This window comes from Phoxinus phoxinus (genome assembly GCF_949152265.1).
Source record: "Phoxinus phoxinus genome assembly, chromosome: 7".
NCBI lineage: Eukaryota > Metazoa > Chordata > Actinopteri > Cypriniformes > Leuciscidae > Phoxinus > Phoxinus phoxinus.
In genome coordinates, this window is record NC_136882.1 from 7,535,747 (window position 1) to 7,553,577 (window position 17,831).

General features: G+C 40.5%; 1 protein-coding gene across 4 annotated transcripts in view; it reads left to right on the top strand.

Moving 5' to 3' along the window:
• The first annotated feature begins 2,215 nt into the window (after positions 1-2,215).
• The window catches only part of hat1 (histone acetyltransferase 1), a 39,381-nt gene continuing 23,765 nt past the window's right edge, over positions 2,216-17,831 (top strand). Inside the window, exons 1-4 of one of the 4 annotated variants that reach the window (XM_079619809.1) lie at positions 2,216-2,373; positions 13,491-13,562; positions 13,895-13,970; positions 14,130-14,250. In XM_079619809.1, coding sequence (XP_079475935.1) covers positions 13,502-13,562; positions 13,895-13,970; positions 14,130-14,250 — 258 coding nt within the window. In that variant the 5' untranslated portion in view covers positions 2,216-2,373; positions 13,491-13,501. Of the gene's footprint in view, positions 2,374-6,247; positions 6,413-12,417; positions 12,741-13,490; positions 13,563-13,894; positions 13,971-14,129; positions 14,251-17,831 lie in introns of those variants that run through there. The other 3 variants (XM_079619811.1, XM_079619808.1, XM_079619810.1) reach the window with 3 other exon arrangements.

Consider the following 17,831-nt stretch of genomic DNA (forward strand, 5'->3'; position numbering starts at 1 on the left):
TGAATGACCCTTCACAATAGATAATGCTTTACAATGAACTTTGTTAGAGAGCTACAATTGACCTGTTCAATAAAAAACCTTACTCACATTTCATCGTGTTTTCAACCTCTCACGTCTTCCATCATCTCCGCGTCGCTTTCACAACATTTCAAATCCCTCAGTTCTCGTCTCCGAAAAGCCAAGCCAATGTTAATTCGTTCTCCTTTTGCCAGCAGACTCTCCCCTCTTCTGCGTTTGTTTAAAACGGGCGATTCCCCAGAGGTTTGAGATTTAGGGACTGTTTACACAACACAATTTTCAACTAAAAATGTAAAAGCTTTATGCATATTGACCATTCATTTACACAACAATGGCGTTTTGGGGCCTGAAAAAGCAAACTTTTGAAAATGGATTTCGAAGTGCAAGTTTTTGAAAACAATACCGTTATATATCTCTGTATACAAAAACGCAAATTTGTGAAAATGGTTATTTTGTAAAATTATTTTGTTTACGTGTTCAGTCTAAGCGTGTAGTTTTTCTTTACAAAGTGACATCACCAACTACTGGCCTGGCAGCATAACACAGCGTTTTTGATCATTTTCAGGGATCGTTTTGACAACATTGTTGGAAAGGAAAAACGTTTATCAGTTTAACGGTTATCATGTAAACAACCCTATTTAAGCTCGTTTTTGAGATGTGCCTAGTCTCGCCTGAAATTTAGGCAAGAGTAGGCGACTGCAGTGATTATATAATCTTTATTATTTCAATTGTCAATTGCCTCAATATTTTTGTATTATGGATTAATTAAAAATTTGTGAACACATTAACTTGCTTCTAAATAAACTTCTTTTTGTCAGCATGGTCAAAAAAAGAAAAGAAAAGTGAAACGCCTTCCCTGCCGGTCTTGTCCGGCTGCCTGGATGCTCCGGTCCCATCCGGATATCTTCCCTGGATCAGTGCCACTTGTGTCGTTCAGCTCCTCGGCTCCTTCCCATCCACCAGCTCGACTTCAGGTTGAGTCCCCAGCTTCAGACCAAAGTCTCCACCTCGGCCTGTCAGCCCTTCGCCTCTGGGCTCCCTCAAATCCACCGTGGTCCACTTGCCCTAGGACTCCTCCAGGCTCCTTTGTCCCTCCGGATCAGACTCAGTCAGTCATTGCTCAGTTTTTGCCACAGACTGCTACAGCTGCTCCTCGACCCTCCACCCCTACGGCTCCACCGGCTTCTCCATTACTCCCTCCGTCATCGCCCCGGTCTGCCAAGCCCGCTCTCCAACTCAGTCCCGTGATCCAGCAGCTCCACCTTGGGCTTCCAGGCCGTGGATATCACCCTGGTCCGCCGCCCTCTCTGCTCCTCCGGATATTTCATGCACCCACCTTCTGTCAAAGCTCCACCCTGGTTCCTCAGACCGTCGGCTCCACCATGGTGTCTGTCTCCAACTCCTCCTGGTCCCTGTCCTTCACCATCTCCACGCCCACCTCCAAAGCCTCCACCCTCCACAGTTGGACATTTTACTGCTAGAAGATGACCCTTTTCGATGGGGGGCGTATTGTCACGATTATGGACTTCTATTTTGTTAATCTGTTTTCTGTTAGGTCCTGTTTTGCCTACTACGTTTAGTCCGGTTTTCATTGGTTAATGATTATCTCCTTGTCACTGTCTGATTACTAATGTTTTACACCAGTCATTGAGGTCATCTTGTATTTAAGTTCCCTGTTGTTTTCAGTCTCCCGTCCGTTCTCGTCTATGTAGTACATGGTTTTGTATTTCCTCTGTATTTATAGAGTGGTGCAGATATGACGCCAGAATCCTGAAAGTCTAATTTTTTCGACGTTCGAAACAGTTATGGTGATTTTGGAAAGCGTACGTTTTTAAAAAGTAACTAGATAAGACAGCGCCCCTTTCACACAGAGAATCTAGTAAATACACGGATAATCGTTTGATTTTGGTTCATTCACACTGCCAGTGATTTCCCGGGATCTGTGAGTGCGTTCAAGAATGCGATAAGGTTATAATCGTTAATGAAACGAACGAAAAAACGAAAATTAGGTGGGAAAAAACATTGTCGTTAACTGAAATAAAAATAAAAACGAGGCATTACAAAAAAACGATAACTAACTAAAACGATAATGTGCGTTTGGCAAAACTAATTAAAATAAAAACATTTTTTTAGAGTAAATGTCCTTAGTTTTCGCCTTTGTCAACGCTATTTAAAACATGCAACCTATTCGTTCAGCTGCATTTCCTTTCCATGCTCTCTCTCCGTGTCTCACACACGCGCGCGCACGCACACAGCCCCGCCCCTCCGTGCACACCGCCGCCGCGTCTCCATGAAAACGTCTGTTCGTTGAAAGCATAGACAGAATATAAACGGTTGAAAGCAAGTTCGCGAAAGGTTGGTATTTCGTAAACACCTTTACACAAACACACATTAAAAAGTGGTATAAAAAATATTTTAAATTCTGAATACAATTGTGTTAGTGTGTTTTAATATCGACCCGAGAACCGATTGCGCCTTCTTTAAAAAGTTAGTCAGAAGTTTGAGGTAAAATGCAGTTGGGTTCTCGATGTCAAAACACTATATAAGCGGTGATTCAAATATTAAATAATGTTATGTCGTTTTCGATGACTATTGTCATCTGGCCTGAGAAACAGAAAAAACACAAGCAACTAGTTTTTCCTCAAGATCAATAAGAAATTATTGTTTGACTGAAGTAAAGCCATCTCTCTCTTTCTCACCCATGCACACACACCCACAGCACACACACACACACACTAAACACATTTTTAAAGCTGTATTTGAAACAGCTGATTCATTAATGCAAGGGACTTACATTCTTTTGTTTACCACATTGGTCACAGTTGATGTAAAAACTTAACATAAAATCAAACAACATCCGCTTCCAGCTGAGACGGTGCAGTATCTTGCCAGCTGTCTGGATCTGTGTACTTGAAGTGTTCAAAATATTCACTGTTAATTAATGATGTCAAGTACAACATGCAGTATTGTATTGCTATTCAACTGCAATGATTTGCCATAGAGCTGCAGCACATGCATCTAATGCTGGGCAGTCCAAGTCATTTGAGTAGCCTAGTTCATTTTGAGATGGTTCATCTAAATGTGTTGACCCTAGAGTTTATTTTTATTTTTCATGTTCTTTTCTCAGATTGAGCTCCCTTTACACTCGGACAGCAATGTCTTATGTGGCTCAAAAATGGGTTGAATACATGCAGTTCATGTAATGTCTTTTTTAGTCTGTTGGCTTTTTAGTTTTTTTCCTGGCACACGTCACTTACACACTTTGCACTTACTGTGGAGTCTTGTGTAGACTGTTTACATAGGCTATCTGTGCCCATATCTACATTTTATGTACTGGTGTTATTGTTGAATACCTAATTCTAAAATTGTATGATGTTTTTGTTGAGTTATTATTACACAAAACTTTTTTCTGACCTTTTTTTAATCTTGCCCCTGACAAATAACCCAAATTACAAAAAAGACTAAAACTAACACTAAAACTAATAAAAACTAAACTAAAACTAAGCATTTTCAAAAACTAAACTAAACTAGCAAACCCACTTTAAAAACAAATTAAAACTGAACTGAATTTGAAAGCAAAAAGTAAAAACGAAATAGGCTAGAAATAAAAACTAATGAAAAATGCAAAACTATAATAACCTTTCACACACATCCTGTTAAGATCCCGTAAAGACACATGATGTCAGGTTGAGACGTGTAACGTAGGCGTCGAAAACATGTACACTAACGAATTGCATACCGTTCCACAAAGATGGCGAACGATCTCAGCTTCAGCGCGGAAAATAAGGAGCTCCTGGTCTCAGCTTTGTTCCAGTTTGCAGACATTTTTTCATTATTTCTTTGTTGATGACGAACACAAACTTTCGTCTAAGAGCAACAGAGTCGCGCGATGGCACGTGCGTCATCACTACGACACACCCCTTACGGCATTGATCCTGGCTTTTGTTCACACAGGGCGCGTTCCGAGACTGATTCAATGTTACTAGGTCCCCAACCCGGGATCGATCCCGGCATCAATTTCCGGGACGTGTTTGCGTTCACACAGAAGGCACTCTGGCAATTTCGCGGCAATTTTCCGGGATCAACGCACTGTGCGAAAGGGGCTTTGGTGTGTGGCGTGTAGGTTGTAGAACAAAACGTCAAAGTATCATCAAGTTATGTTTACCACAGGCTTGATTTTACTCATATATTGGAAAACCCCATCATAAAACTCCATAGGAGGCTTCGGCGGAGGGCATGGAGCTGGGGACGGACTGGACCCTGGGAACGTTGGCCATGGGCACCATGGTGGCGCAGATGGGGGGGGGGGGAGGAGCCAGGGCGAAGCCTGAACTGACGGGCAGGATGACACCTGGGAGCCGATCAATGGCGGTGGAACCATGGGTGGCTGAGGACCCCATGGCGCTGAGTGGCCAACGGACCATGGTGACACCGTAGATACCGGAAGACGGGAGCTGAGCCGCTGACCTGCAGGACCGGGCTGAAAATGTGGTGAGAGAGGCCGACGGGGAGGTCAGAGGAAGGGAGGAGTCCAGGGGTGCCGAAGGGGTGCCGAGAAGTCCCGGAAGTCCCGGGCTGCCGCTGTGCGTCGACCGCCGAAGGCAGACCTGGAGTGTTGAGCGAGCCCAGCGGAGCTTCCGGGCAGACAGACCGCGGAGGCTATTAAGGAGTGGTGGGTCGAGGTGAGGGCATTGGGCTGGCAGGATGAGGTGGTGGTGTGGGTCTGGAGGCCCGAGGTGTAGAGGATGAGCCGCGCGGAGTGAGTGCCAGTGGCAAAGCCGAGGAGCTACACAACATCAGTGGTACCGACGGATCCAGGGGGCTGGCCGTGACCAGCGATGGAGACGGGATAAGGACTACAGGCAGGAATAGGGGCGGAAGTCTTCCGGACGGGACCGGCGAAGATGATGATGAGGTGAGGGTGGGGACTTGGTGTTAATAGGATCCGCGGACCACAGGTCTATCAGGTCGCAGTCCACTCCTGGCTCTGCGATGGATTTCCTCGCTAGCGTCGACTCCGGAGCTCTGAAGTTCTCCGGCTCTGGAACTACCTCGGTGGGCGCCTCAGGCTCGTCGGCTGGGGAAGGGAGCCAGCTTTTGCGGAGCATCCAGGCCAGGTACCCCAGATACGGCCTGCTCTCCAGGCTGCAGCAGCGTGGGTGGGTGAGTCCATCAGGTTCATATACTCAATGTTTGAGGGTCGGTTTTTCTGTCACAGCTTGGCAGATGAAACAGACAGATGACGGTAGATTTTCAACAGAGATAAGTTTGAATGTAACTGTACGTTCACACCGCCGGCGGCGAGAGCGTCAAATTGGCCGGAAGCCATTCATTTTCAATGAGAGCCGGCGGCGACCTCCGGCGAGGGCGGCGCGGCGCGTCTTGGGCGGCGAGAGCGGCGAGAAGAGTTGAAATTTGTCAACTTTATGGTAATAAGCTATGCCGCGGTTCGGCGGCAACCAGTGGCAACCAATCGGAATGTAGAAGTCCTCCGCCTGAGAGGATACCAGAGAACACAATCCTGTAAACTTTGGTTCCGACCACATTAGTTCCTAAGCAAAATGGAGGAAAAGTTAATTATTTCTGTTGCGGGTTTCCCGTTATTGTACGACGTGTCCCTGTTTACATACAGAGACATTAATAAAAAGAATGACGAATGGAAAAAGGTGTCTGAAATTGTTGGTGTTTTGTTACTTTCACATTTAAAAGATTTTAATAGGTTAACTTATACCCTACATGTGGCCAGTCTGCACAAAATAGGATACTGATTTATGTTCAGTTCTTATTTGCTTTGCGGCTCCTTTAAATAAAGTTTAAAAAAAATCACGCATTCTAAAATCTACGTCAGAGCGCCAGAGAGTCCCCGAATCTCACGGCGTCGATGGCAGGGCAGCGGCAAAATTCGCTCTCGCCGGCGGTGTGAACGTACAGTAAAAAGCAGGTTAACGGAATGTAACAGCGTCCACAAAGACATGAACAGGGTAAATGACGGAACTAACTAGACACAGGTGGATGATGGTTAATTAATCAGGGACTTACAAGAACAGGTGCAGAGAAGACAGAACATAATTGTGACAGTTACAACACACACTTGGTAAACTTGAAATAATAAATGCCTTTTTCAGAAATATCCGCTTTCTCCTAATATCAGGAGCAGAGGTGGCTTTTCCCATGGATCCACCTCACAGATCACAAATCAGTCAACATGTTTTACTCTTCTATGGTTCAGGCAGCCCTGTAACGTACGAGAGGTCATGAACGTGCCTTCAGTAAACCTCTAATCCAGTGCTGTCAGGGAATCAGTCAGGATATTACAGACACAAGCGGTTTCAGAAGATTGTCCGGCACAGCTCAGAATCACCATGGCAGGGATAATGACACAGGATTTCCCCGGGTCAGTCTGCACAGCTATTCCATCTTCCAGTCCGTAAAGGTCATGTTTTTTATTGAGCTCCCACACCATCTTCCCCGTTTGGAGGAAATTTTTCCTGTGTATCTAATCTATGAGTCAACTGACATAATGGCCCACTTCATAAAGGTCCAATTTAGTATTTGACAACATATTACATCTTCCCTGATCTCTCTCTCTCTCTTGTAGAGGTATTTTATGATCTTTTAAGATCGTCTAGGATGAATTTGGTCAGATTATAGAGACTAACCCAGTCATTTATTGCATTTGAGCTTGTCTGTTTTCATATAAATGCCTGATGGTGACTTCTACTTTTCTAAAATGTGTAAAGTTCTGATTTATTTCATCATCAAAAAACACTCAAATTTTTTTAATTCACACTTCTGCAATATAATCTGTCATCATTGCTATAGGCTACTGCAATTTCTTTCCAAAAAAATGCTTATTGTGGTGAACATGAGTTGTATTCACCATAGCTTATAGGGATAGTTCACCCACAAATGTAAAATTCTATCATTACTCGTCCTCTTGTCGTTCCAAACCCGTAAGACTTTAGTTCATCTGTGGGACACAAATGGAAATCTTTTTGATGAAATCTAAGTGCTTTCTGTCCCTCCATTGGCAGCTAAACAACTACCATTTTAATGCTTCAAAAAGTTCATAAAGAGATCGTAAAACTAATCCATATAATTGAGTGGTTTAGTCCAAATTTTAGATCGCTTTATATGATGAACAGATTTAATTTAGGCTTTTATTCACCTATAAAAATTGATAAGCAAACATAAACAGAAGCTCAACAGAACCTGCTTGACGCGTGAGAACAAACCTCTTGCTAAAGCTCAAACGTGCTGCGTAACACGAGAATGAACCTCATTGGTTCTTGCAGAAGCTCAAACGTGCTGCGTAACACATGAATGAACCTCATTGGTTCTTGCTGAAGCTCAAACGTGATGCGTAACACATGAATGAACCTCATTGGTTCTTGCAGAAGCTCAAACGTGCTGCGTAACACATGAATGAACCTCATTGGTTCTTGCTGAAGCTCAAACGTGCTGCGTAACACATGAATGAACCTCATTGGTTCTTGCTGAAGCTCAAACGTGATGCGTAACACATGAATGAACCTCATTGGTTCTTGCAGAAGCTCAAACGTGCTGCGTAACACATGAATGAACCTCATTGGTTCTTGCTGAAGCTCAAACGTGATGCGTAACACATGAATGAACCTCATTGGTTCTTGCTGAAGCTCAAACGTGATGCGTAACACGAGAATGAACCTCATTGGTTCTTGCTGAAGCTCAAACGTGCTGCGTATCACGAGAATGAACCTCATTGGTTCTTGCTGAAGCTCAAATGTGATGCGTAACACGGGAATGAACCTCATTGGTTCTTGCTGAAGCTCAAACGTGCTGCGTATCACGAGAATTAACCTCATTGGTTCTTGCTGAAGCTCAAACGTGATGCGTATCACAAGAATGAACCTCATTGGTTCTTGCTGAAGCTCAAACGTGCTGCGTATCACGAGAATGAACCTCATTGGTTCTTGCTGAAGCTCAAACGTGATGCGTATCACAAGAATGAACCTCATTGGTTCTTGCTCAAGCTCAAACGTGCTGCGTATCACGAGAATGAACCTCATTGGTTCTTACTGAAGCTCAAACGTGCTGCGTATCACGAGAATTAACCTCATTGGTTCTTGCTCAAGCTCAAACGTGCTGCGTATCACGAGAATGAACCTCATTGGTTCTTGCTGAAGCTCAAATGTGATGCGTAACACGGGAATGAACCTCATTGGTTCTTGCTCAAGCTCAAACGTGCTGCGTATCACGAGAATTAACCTCATTGGTTCTTGCTGAAACTCAAACGTGCTGCGTATCACGAGAATGAACCTCATTGGTTCTTGCTGAAGCTCAAACGTGCTGCGTATCACGAGAATGAACCTCATTGGTTCTTGCAGAAGCTCAAACGTGATGCGTAACACATGAATGAACCTCATTGGTTCTTGCAGAAGCTCAAACGTGCTGCGTAACACGAGAATGAACCTCATTGGTTCTTGCAGAAGCTCAAACGTGCTGCGTAACACGAGAATGAACCTCATTGGTTCTTGCAGAAGCTCAAACGTGCTGCGTAACACGAGAATGAACCTCATTGGTTCTTGCAGAAGCTCAAACGTGATGCGTAACACATGAATGAACCTCATTGGTTCTTGCAGAAGCTCAAACGTGCTGCGTAACACGAGAATGAACCTCATTGGTTCTTGCAGAAGCTCAAACGTGATGCGTAACACATGAATGAACCTCATTGGTTCTTGCAGAAGCTCAAACGTGCTGCGTAACACGAGAATGAACCTCATTGGTTCTTGCTGAAACTCAAACGTGCTGCGTATCACGAGAATGAACCTCATTGGTTCTTGCAGAAGCTCAAACGTGATGCGTAACACATGAATGAACCTCATTGGTTCTTGCAGTAGCTCAAACGTGCTGCGTAACACGAGAATGAACCTCATTGGTTCTTGCAGAAGCTCAAACGTGCTGCGTAACACGAGAATGAACCTCATTGGTTCTTGCAGAAGCTCAAACGTGCTGCGTAACACATGAATGAACCTCATTGGTTCTTGCTGAAGCTCAAACGTGATGCGTAACACGAGAATGAACCTCATTGGTTCTTGCTGAAGCTCAAACGTGATGCGTAACACGAGAATGAACCTCATTGGTTCTTGCTGAAGCTCAAACGTGCTGCGTATCACGAGAATGAACCTCATTGGTTCTTGCTGAAGCTCAAATGTGATGCGTAACACATGAATGAACCTCATTGGTTCTTGCTGAAGCTCAAACGTGCTGCGTATCACGAGAATTAACCTCATTGGTTCTTGCTGAAACTCAAACGTGCTGCGTATCACGAGAATGAACCTCATTGGTTCTTGCTGAAGCTCAAACGTGCTGCGTATCACGAGAATTAACCTCATTGGTTCTTGCTGAAGCTCAAATGTGATGCGTAACACATGAATGAACCTCATTGGTTCTTGCTGAAGCTCAAACGTGATGCGTAACACATGAATGAACCTCATTGGTTCTTGCTAAAGCTCAAACGTGCTGCGTATCACGAGAATGAACCTCATTGGTTCTTGCTGAAGCTCAAACGTGATGCGTATCACGAGAATTAACCTCATTGGTTCTTGCTGAAGCTCAAACGTGATGCGTAACACATGAATGAACCTCATTGGTTCTTGCTGAAGCTCAAACGTGATGCGTAACACGAGAATGAACCTCATTGGTTCTTGCTGAAGCTCAAACGTGATGCGTAACACATGAATGAACCTCATTGGTTCTTGCTGAAGCTCAAACGTGATGCGTAACACGAGAATGAACCTCATTGGTTCTTGCTGAAGCTCAAACGTGATGCGTAACACATGAATGAACCTCATTGGTTCTTGCTGAAGCTCAAACGTGATGCGTAACACGAGAATGAACCTCATTGGTTCTTGCTGAAGCTCAAACGTGATGCGTAACACGAGAATGAACCTCATTGGTTCTTGCTGAAGCTCAAACGTGATGCGTATCACGAGAATGAACCTCATTGGTTCTTGCTGAAGCTCAAACGTGCTGCGTATCACGAGAATTAACCTCATTGGTTCTTGCTGAAGCTCAAATGTGATGCGTAACACATGAATGAACCTCATTGGTTCTTGCTGAAGCTCAAACGTGCTGCGTATCACGAGAATGAACCTCATTGGTTCTTGCTGAAGCTCAAACGTGATGCGTATCACGAGAATTAACCTCATTGGTTCTTGCTGAAGCTCAAACGTGATGCGTAACACATGAATGAACCTCATTGGTTCTTGCTGAAGCTCAAACGTGATGCGTAACACGAGAATGAACCTCATTGGTTCTTGCTGAAGCTCAAACGTGATGCGTAACACGAGAATGAACCTCATTGGTTCTTGCAGAAGCTCAAACGTGATGCGTAACACATGAATGAACCTCATTGGTTCTTGCTGAAGCTCAAACGTGATGCGTAACACATGAATGAACCTCATTGGTTCTTGCTGAAGCTCAAACGTGATGCGTAACACGAGAATGAACCTCATTGGTTCTTGCTGAAGCTCAAACGTGATGCGTAACACGAGAATGAACCTCATTGGTTCTTGCAGAAGCTCAAACGTGATGCGTAACACATGAATGAACCTCATTGGTTCTTGCAGAAGCTCAAACGTGATGCGTAACACATGAATGAACCTCATTGGTTCTTGCTGAAGCTCAAACGTGATGCGTAACACGAGAATGAACCTCATTGGTTCTTGCTGAAGCTCAAACGTGATGCGTAACACGAGAATGAACCTCATTGGTTCTTGCTGAAGCTCAAACGTGATGCGTAACACGAGAATGAACCTCATTGGTTCTCGCATGCCAAGCGAACATGCTTGAGCTTTCGTTTACCACAACTGATGTGTGAGTAAATAAATGTTTATAAGTGAATAAAAGCCTTAATCAAATCTGTTTATCATATAAAACAATCGTATCCCTTCAGAAAATGTTGGACTAAACCACCCAATTCATACGGATTTATTTATTTACTTTTTCCGTAAAAGTGGTAGGCCTAGTTGCGTAGCTGTCAATGGAGGGACAGAAATCTTACAGATTTAATCAAAAAGATTCTGAAGATGAACAAACGTCTTAAGGGTTTGGATTGGAACGACATGAGGGTGATTAATGACAGAAATGTCATTTTAGTGTAAACTATCCCTTTAAAAAAAATTGTATTGGACTTTGACAGGACTGTTCACACTTCTTGTTAAGATTCATTGTGACATTTTAATAATAACTAATTGAACTACCCCCTCCAGATTCATGTGAACTAATAATGATATATTGTTAGAATTGTAACGTAGGATAAAAAATAGTAGTATTTTTGTAATGCCTTTAATTTATGCTGATCTAAATAAACTAAAAAAATGTTATTATAGTATTTTTAAGGCTGAAAATAGTTAAATGGAGGGGTTAGGTTATGTATACAACCCCCCCCCCCCCCCCCCCCCCCCATGATCACAATGATCGTTCGTTTTTAAACCTGATGTAATTAAGATGTTATACCTGCATTTAAACTGTATTCCTTGAATAAATAGCCTATTAATTACATTAAGTGCTACAGGATGCTATTTGATGCAGATGTTTTATTTTCTAGTCTACAACCATATTTAAAATCAATACACCTGTGGCTGCTATATTTTCAAGATAACGTTCAGACTCAAATAATAAATGTTGTGTTGACGTCAGTAATGCCCAGTGTAGAGGGTAATGCATTACAAGTAACTTGAGTTACGTAATCAGATTACTTTTTCAAGTAACTAGTAAAGTAACGCATTTTCAAAAAAGTAACGCAAGTTACTTTGTTTTCCCATTTATTGACTGACAGCTCTCATGTTGAGACAAATGAAAGTGCAGAGGCGTTTGTAAGTGTGTGTGTGTACATGTTTGTGTACAATAAACATGTTTATTGTAGTTCTAGACTAAAAGTGAGCATTTACTCATCTCACTTGCACAAAAAAATATTCAATATTCCTCAAAATGAATAAAATCAGTGAAATGCAGAATCAGAATACTATGCAAACCTCCAAATAACTAAATATGATAAATAAAACATAATTTTTTATGCATTTAATCTCACTTTATTGACCAATGTACTTGCTTCTGACCTTCAATTATTCAGTTAAATAAGCAAAAATTACTATAGTATAGATAGATAGAACGGTTTGCTTGTTTGCTTTCCTCTACTGTACACATTTCCTTCAGCCTGAGGATTATTAATTCACTTTTAGTGTGAAAAGGGTCTTTACATGTGTGCCCAAAAATATAACTTTTGTGTTATAAAACAAGCCCAGCCCAGGTGGGGGGAAAAGTAACGCAAAAGTAACGTAAGGCATTACTTTTCTAAAAAAAAGTACTAAGTAATGCAATTAGTTACTTTTTAAGGGAGTAACGCAATATTGTAATGCATTACGTTTAAAAGTAACTTTCCCCAACACTGGTAATGCCAGGATCCAGTGCTCGCTCTTTCATGCCGTGTTAAAAAAGCGTAGTCGACAAATCGGATTCTGCTGCGATGAGAAAAACAACGCGACACGTTATCCAATGGCTTTAGCGAGCGGAAGCACGTGGGTAAACAGGAAGTAGTTTTGGCATTTGGCGGGTTGAACGGAGAAGACGCGCAAAAATGGCGGGTGAGTGTTAAAACCCTTTTATAGCGTCCGTGTTTTATTACTGATGCTGTCAGGAAGCATGTGTGTGTCGGCTATGTGATGCTAGAGCTCGAGCCGGTGTGTGTGCGCTGATATGTGTGGGAGCAGATAGAATAGGGAAACAGAGTTTTAGCTGCGGCTAAATGCTAATCATCACAGAGAAGAACAGCACATGTTTGTTTTCATGGTTATCTGTTCGTTTTTAAATGTCAGATTGACTAACAAAAACACGCACAGATTAAGCAGTGCACATAAGGATGAACACACGGGAGACAGCTGCAAATGAACTCGCTGTGAGCTGTCAGTGTATTAGATGTTTTGTTTGAGTAGCCTATATTTCTGACAGAGAGCAAGAAAGATACACATGTGTGGAGAAGATAGATATATAAAGATACATATTTACTATCTATGATGGATAGGTAGCTATGCATACTCTTGAGTCCAAAAGTATAAGACCAGTAATGCAAATGTTTTTTTAAAGTATATTTTTGTTATTACAGATTGTTTAATCAGTATCAAGTCATTATTAAAACACACAAGGACTTGATCTTGTTCTCCAGCATGATTTGAGATTTTCCAAATATTAAGATGTCTAATTGTCTACACAAAGAAGCTCACGTGGCCAATATGCCAAATTGTTATATTTGATAATTGAACTTGTTATTTTAATAATCTGTGAGGGTATGATAGCGCAACAGCAGCCACATTATTCTGTTGTATCATATTGCATTGAATTGATTTTTGTATTTTATGAAATTGAGTTGTTTAGCTGATGACAGAAATTAGCGTCATATTATGATTAACATGTTTCTCTTTCTTTTCCCACAGCTGTGAATGAGATGGAGAAGAAACTTGCGGAGTATAAATGCGACACTAACGAAGCTATATGCCTGAAATTAGGTAAATTAATAATCATCACTATAAAAATGAATAAGAAAACAAAAACTGATCATGTTTTGTATTCAGAATACATTTGTCCTGCATTATTCTAGAAGTCGACATGAAATTGACCATATTTTTTTTTTCTAGTTTTGAATGATTCATCAGACGATGTTATTAAAAATGTGCCGTGTTCTTCATTTGAAGCAACTTTTTTTGGATGATGATAATGTTTAACAGCATTTAAGCACTGTTTGAATAAACTTTTATGTAATTTGACTCCATTCTGATACGTAATGCTCACCTTCCATTCAATTCACGATGGATAAAGTCAGTTTTTGTGTGTGATGTAGTGCGTTTCCCAGAGGATGTAGAGGATGAAAGCACAACGTTTCACCCTGAGTTCAGTCATCAGCTGTATGGAGACGAGTATGTACAACAAACCTTCCATTGCATATCATACACTGTTATACATTTATTACTATTTTTTTAATGTATTCATTTACTAATGTGTAATGTGTGTGTGTGTGTATGTTTTCCTTGCACCATTATTCTTATTCATGATGTTTGTGCTTTGTTTTTGCACAGTGAAGTGGCGTTTGGCTACAAAGGTCTTCAGATCCAGCTGTACTACAGTGCAGGGAACCTGAACACCCTGTTCAAAGTCAAGTACACTTCCAGGGTCACAGACAAGTTTGACTGTGTGGAGGTACAGCTTCTCACACCACTCGCTCATTTCATGTCGTGTGTGTTCATCTCACTGACTGTGCTGACATCAACAGTTTTTATATTCATACAATCTAATGAAAATATCCATTTATATACGCACTGCATGCACACCATGTGCCTTTCCAACATATCCAGGACTCAACAGTGAGCATGTCCTGGAGCTAGTCCATGCAAACTCAAATATTTGGTGTTTTGTCATGTGTTCAACATTGTTGTTGCAAATTCTGCTATTTTAAATGTTGAGACTTTAAAGTTGTCCAGCTGACTAATATAGGTGAGTTATTGTCAAAGTACTGAAAATTATTTGTGGTAGTCTTGAATGAATAACTAATTAATATTAAGCCAATCAATAATGTATTGCATCACATTGCATTGTTTTCCAGGAAAAGCATATTCAGGAATTTATCTGCTTTATTTTTAACGTGAATGCAGTGCGGCCATTTGTAACTTGTATTATATTTTAATATAATATAATATGGCTGTGAAACGATTAATCGCATCCAAAATAAAAGTTTGTGTTTACATAATATATGTGTGTGTACTGTGTATAATTATTTTGTATATATAAATACACACACATGCATGTATATATTTATATAACATGGAAATATATTTTATATATAAATAACACATTTTTCTTAAATATATACATGCATGTGTGTGTATTTATATATACAAAATAATTATACACCGTACACACACATATATTATGTAAACACAAACTTTTATTTTGGATGCGATTAATCGTTTCACAGCCATATTATATTAAACTGTTTAAAGTAGCAGTCTAACGTAAGTAGCGACAGCTCTTTTACTTCTGTGTCTGGATGTACATCAGGTTTATTATAGTTCATCTAAAAACATAAACATTTTTGTCACTTGCATTAAAATAAACTAATTTAAAAATAAATAAAGATTTAATTTAGTTTCCAAGGCAACACTTTTCAATTTAATATAGTTTAACTTGATTTACTACAATAACTAAAAATTAAATTAAAATTAATAAAAACTATACATATATAAAAATAAAAAACTAAACTACTAAAATGAAAATGAAAAGGGGAAATACAAAAACTAAACAAACAAATGCAAGCATTTGGTGGCAGTCTGAAGCCCTGGCATGACTGACAGTTAAAGTGACTAATAATAATCAACATTTAACCTGATGAAAAATATTTATTTAATGTTATCCATGTATTTTCATCTGCAACAACAATCTGAACTTTAATAAATATCCGTTTGACCAGTAACTTTTAAATGCATCATTATGCAAAAATATGAGGAGAGTCTCTGATGAAAGATCAACGTGTCATTTCTTTTCTCTCCAATACTGTAGGACATTCATTTAAATGAAATGTGGAGGATGTTAACCGTGACAAGATGATTGACAGGCCAGTTTACAGTGACAGGATGCGCATAACTAGTGACAGAGCGTCTGTTAAAGACGCAATTATAATGTGTTTCAATTTATCAAAGGAGTAATGCAATATATTTCGCCAACAGTGTATGTCCTTAAGCTATTGCTGTTTTTGTGCATTTGCATTTATTCTAAATGTGTTTAGGAAATAGTTTTTCATAAGACCATGGCAGGAAGGTACCTGTGGTTATGTATTACACTATGGAGTACCAATAGTTCATCTTATAAGAGTAGAGTCGTAGTCGTAGAATATTTATATTAGGCTATGAAAATGAGCTTGTTTTTACAGATATTATTGTTTTTGTTCATGAAAATAAATGTACATCCATCCGCACCCCAACTCGAGCTACTGCTACTGTCAACTCAAGCTAGTTTCAAATGTGCATTTCCAAGAATTAATACGTAATCACTAATTATTTTTGGTGCTACCAAATCAGGTGCTGGTGCCACTGCTCACAGATATTAGTGCTGGTCAAACACTAAAGGATACATTTGGACAAGAGCAGTCGGGCATTTTTCAACAACTCATGCACTTTATTGCGGGTCTTCTAACTTAAGATAGCTTTTGTGAGGAACAGACCGAGATTTAAGCTGTGGCACGTTTGCTTATTGCAAACATCACTGGTTCTCACAAGTATTGTGACCAGAAGTCAGTTCTGCCTTATTTGATTTTAGCACTACAGCATAATGGGAGGTTTTCAATAAATAATGACTTCAGTTTCAGTCTGTTCTTCACAAGGTTTCATATCGGTCATATCACATTTTGATCCCCATTGTCCACAACAATATTTGAAAGCCTGACACTCCTACTTTCTGTAAAGAAAATTTCAGGATTACAGATGTTGAATATTCAGGTTAGGGTCTTTTTAACCAAATGAAGTTAAAAGACTGTTCCAGTCATTCGTGATTTACTGGGAAAGGATTAAGAAAAAGTTATTTTTTTTAAGTATTTCAGTCTAGAAATAATGTTTAAAAGGCTAGTAGCTCATAAGGCAGTCAATTGAAATAAGAAAAAAGTTGATTTGAATTAGCTTTATTAACTTATTTTAATGCTTGTTTTGTTTTTAAGCCATTTGAGTCTCCTCGAGGCCCTCTGAATGAGAGCCAAAGCCTTAGAGGATACCGAGTATAGCGCAGACAGTCTCATTTTATTATCAAGAAGAGTAGAGAATAAACCTTTTGTGTGGAAGTCATACAGTTTTGTAATGACATTATGGCGGGTAAATGATGACATAATCTGTATTTTTGTGATATTCTGTATTCTACACACACACACACACACACACACACACACACACACACACACACACACACACACACACACACACACACACACACACACACACACACACACACACACACACACACACACACACACACACACTCACTCACACTCTTTACAAGCCTATTCACCACCATCCCAGACTTTAATTTCAGCTTTAATAAAACACTTTACACAGAGGAAATGTGTTTAACAGACACACTAACCAATTTTGCAACTCAGTCTTTCTACAGTGATTGAACAAGCTTGCTTGCACATGTGATTGAATCAGGCAGTTGAGGTTCGATAAGATCAGACCTGAGCTGTTCATTATTTACTGTGTGTTGACACCATGTGACTGCCGTTTTTAGTGCCATTTCTGAATATCTTTCACCTTTACACGTAGCATGTAATTATTGTCTCTAAACAACATCCTTAAGATGTTTATTGTGTTTATTTGATTGTGTCTTTTACAGGGCTCCACCGTTGCTCATATCGGGTTCTTTTTTTCATCTTTTTTCCTCATGGATGAAGTCTTTGATTAAGGGTTTTTCCCCCCCAGTGTAATTGGATTCAATGCCTTTGTTGAACCCCGTCGTATAAAGAAGACATATTCTCAAAACGAACCTCAAGTCTCTGAAGAGTCTTGCATCCTTAAGCGCCATTAGTTAATACAGGAACGCCACAATGCCACGCTTTTATTTGTGCGATCCAGCAATTTGCCCCGAGAAACTATTTTTTACAATTTTCTGTTTTTGTCATCCTCTCTTCGCTCCCATAATGCAGCGGGACAATAGTGAGTGTTACTGAGCTGCAGGTGCACCGATCCCCTTCTGATATTAGCTGATGTCTGAATGAGCAGGAATTAGCGGCGTGTTGCATT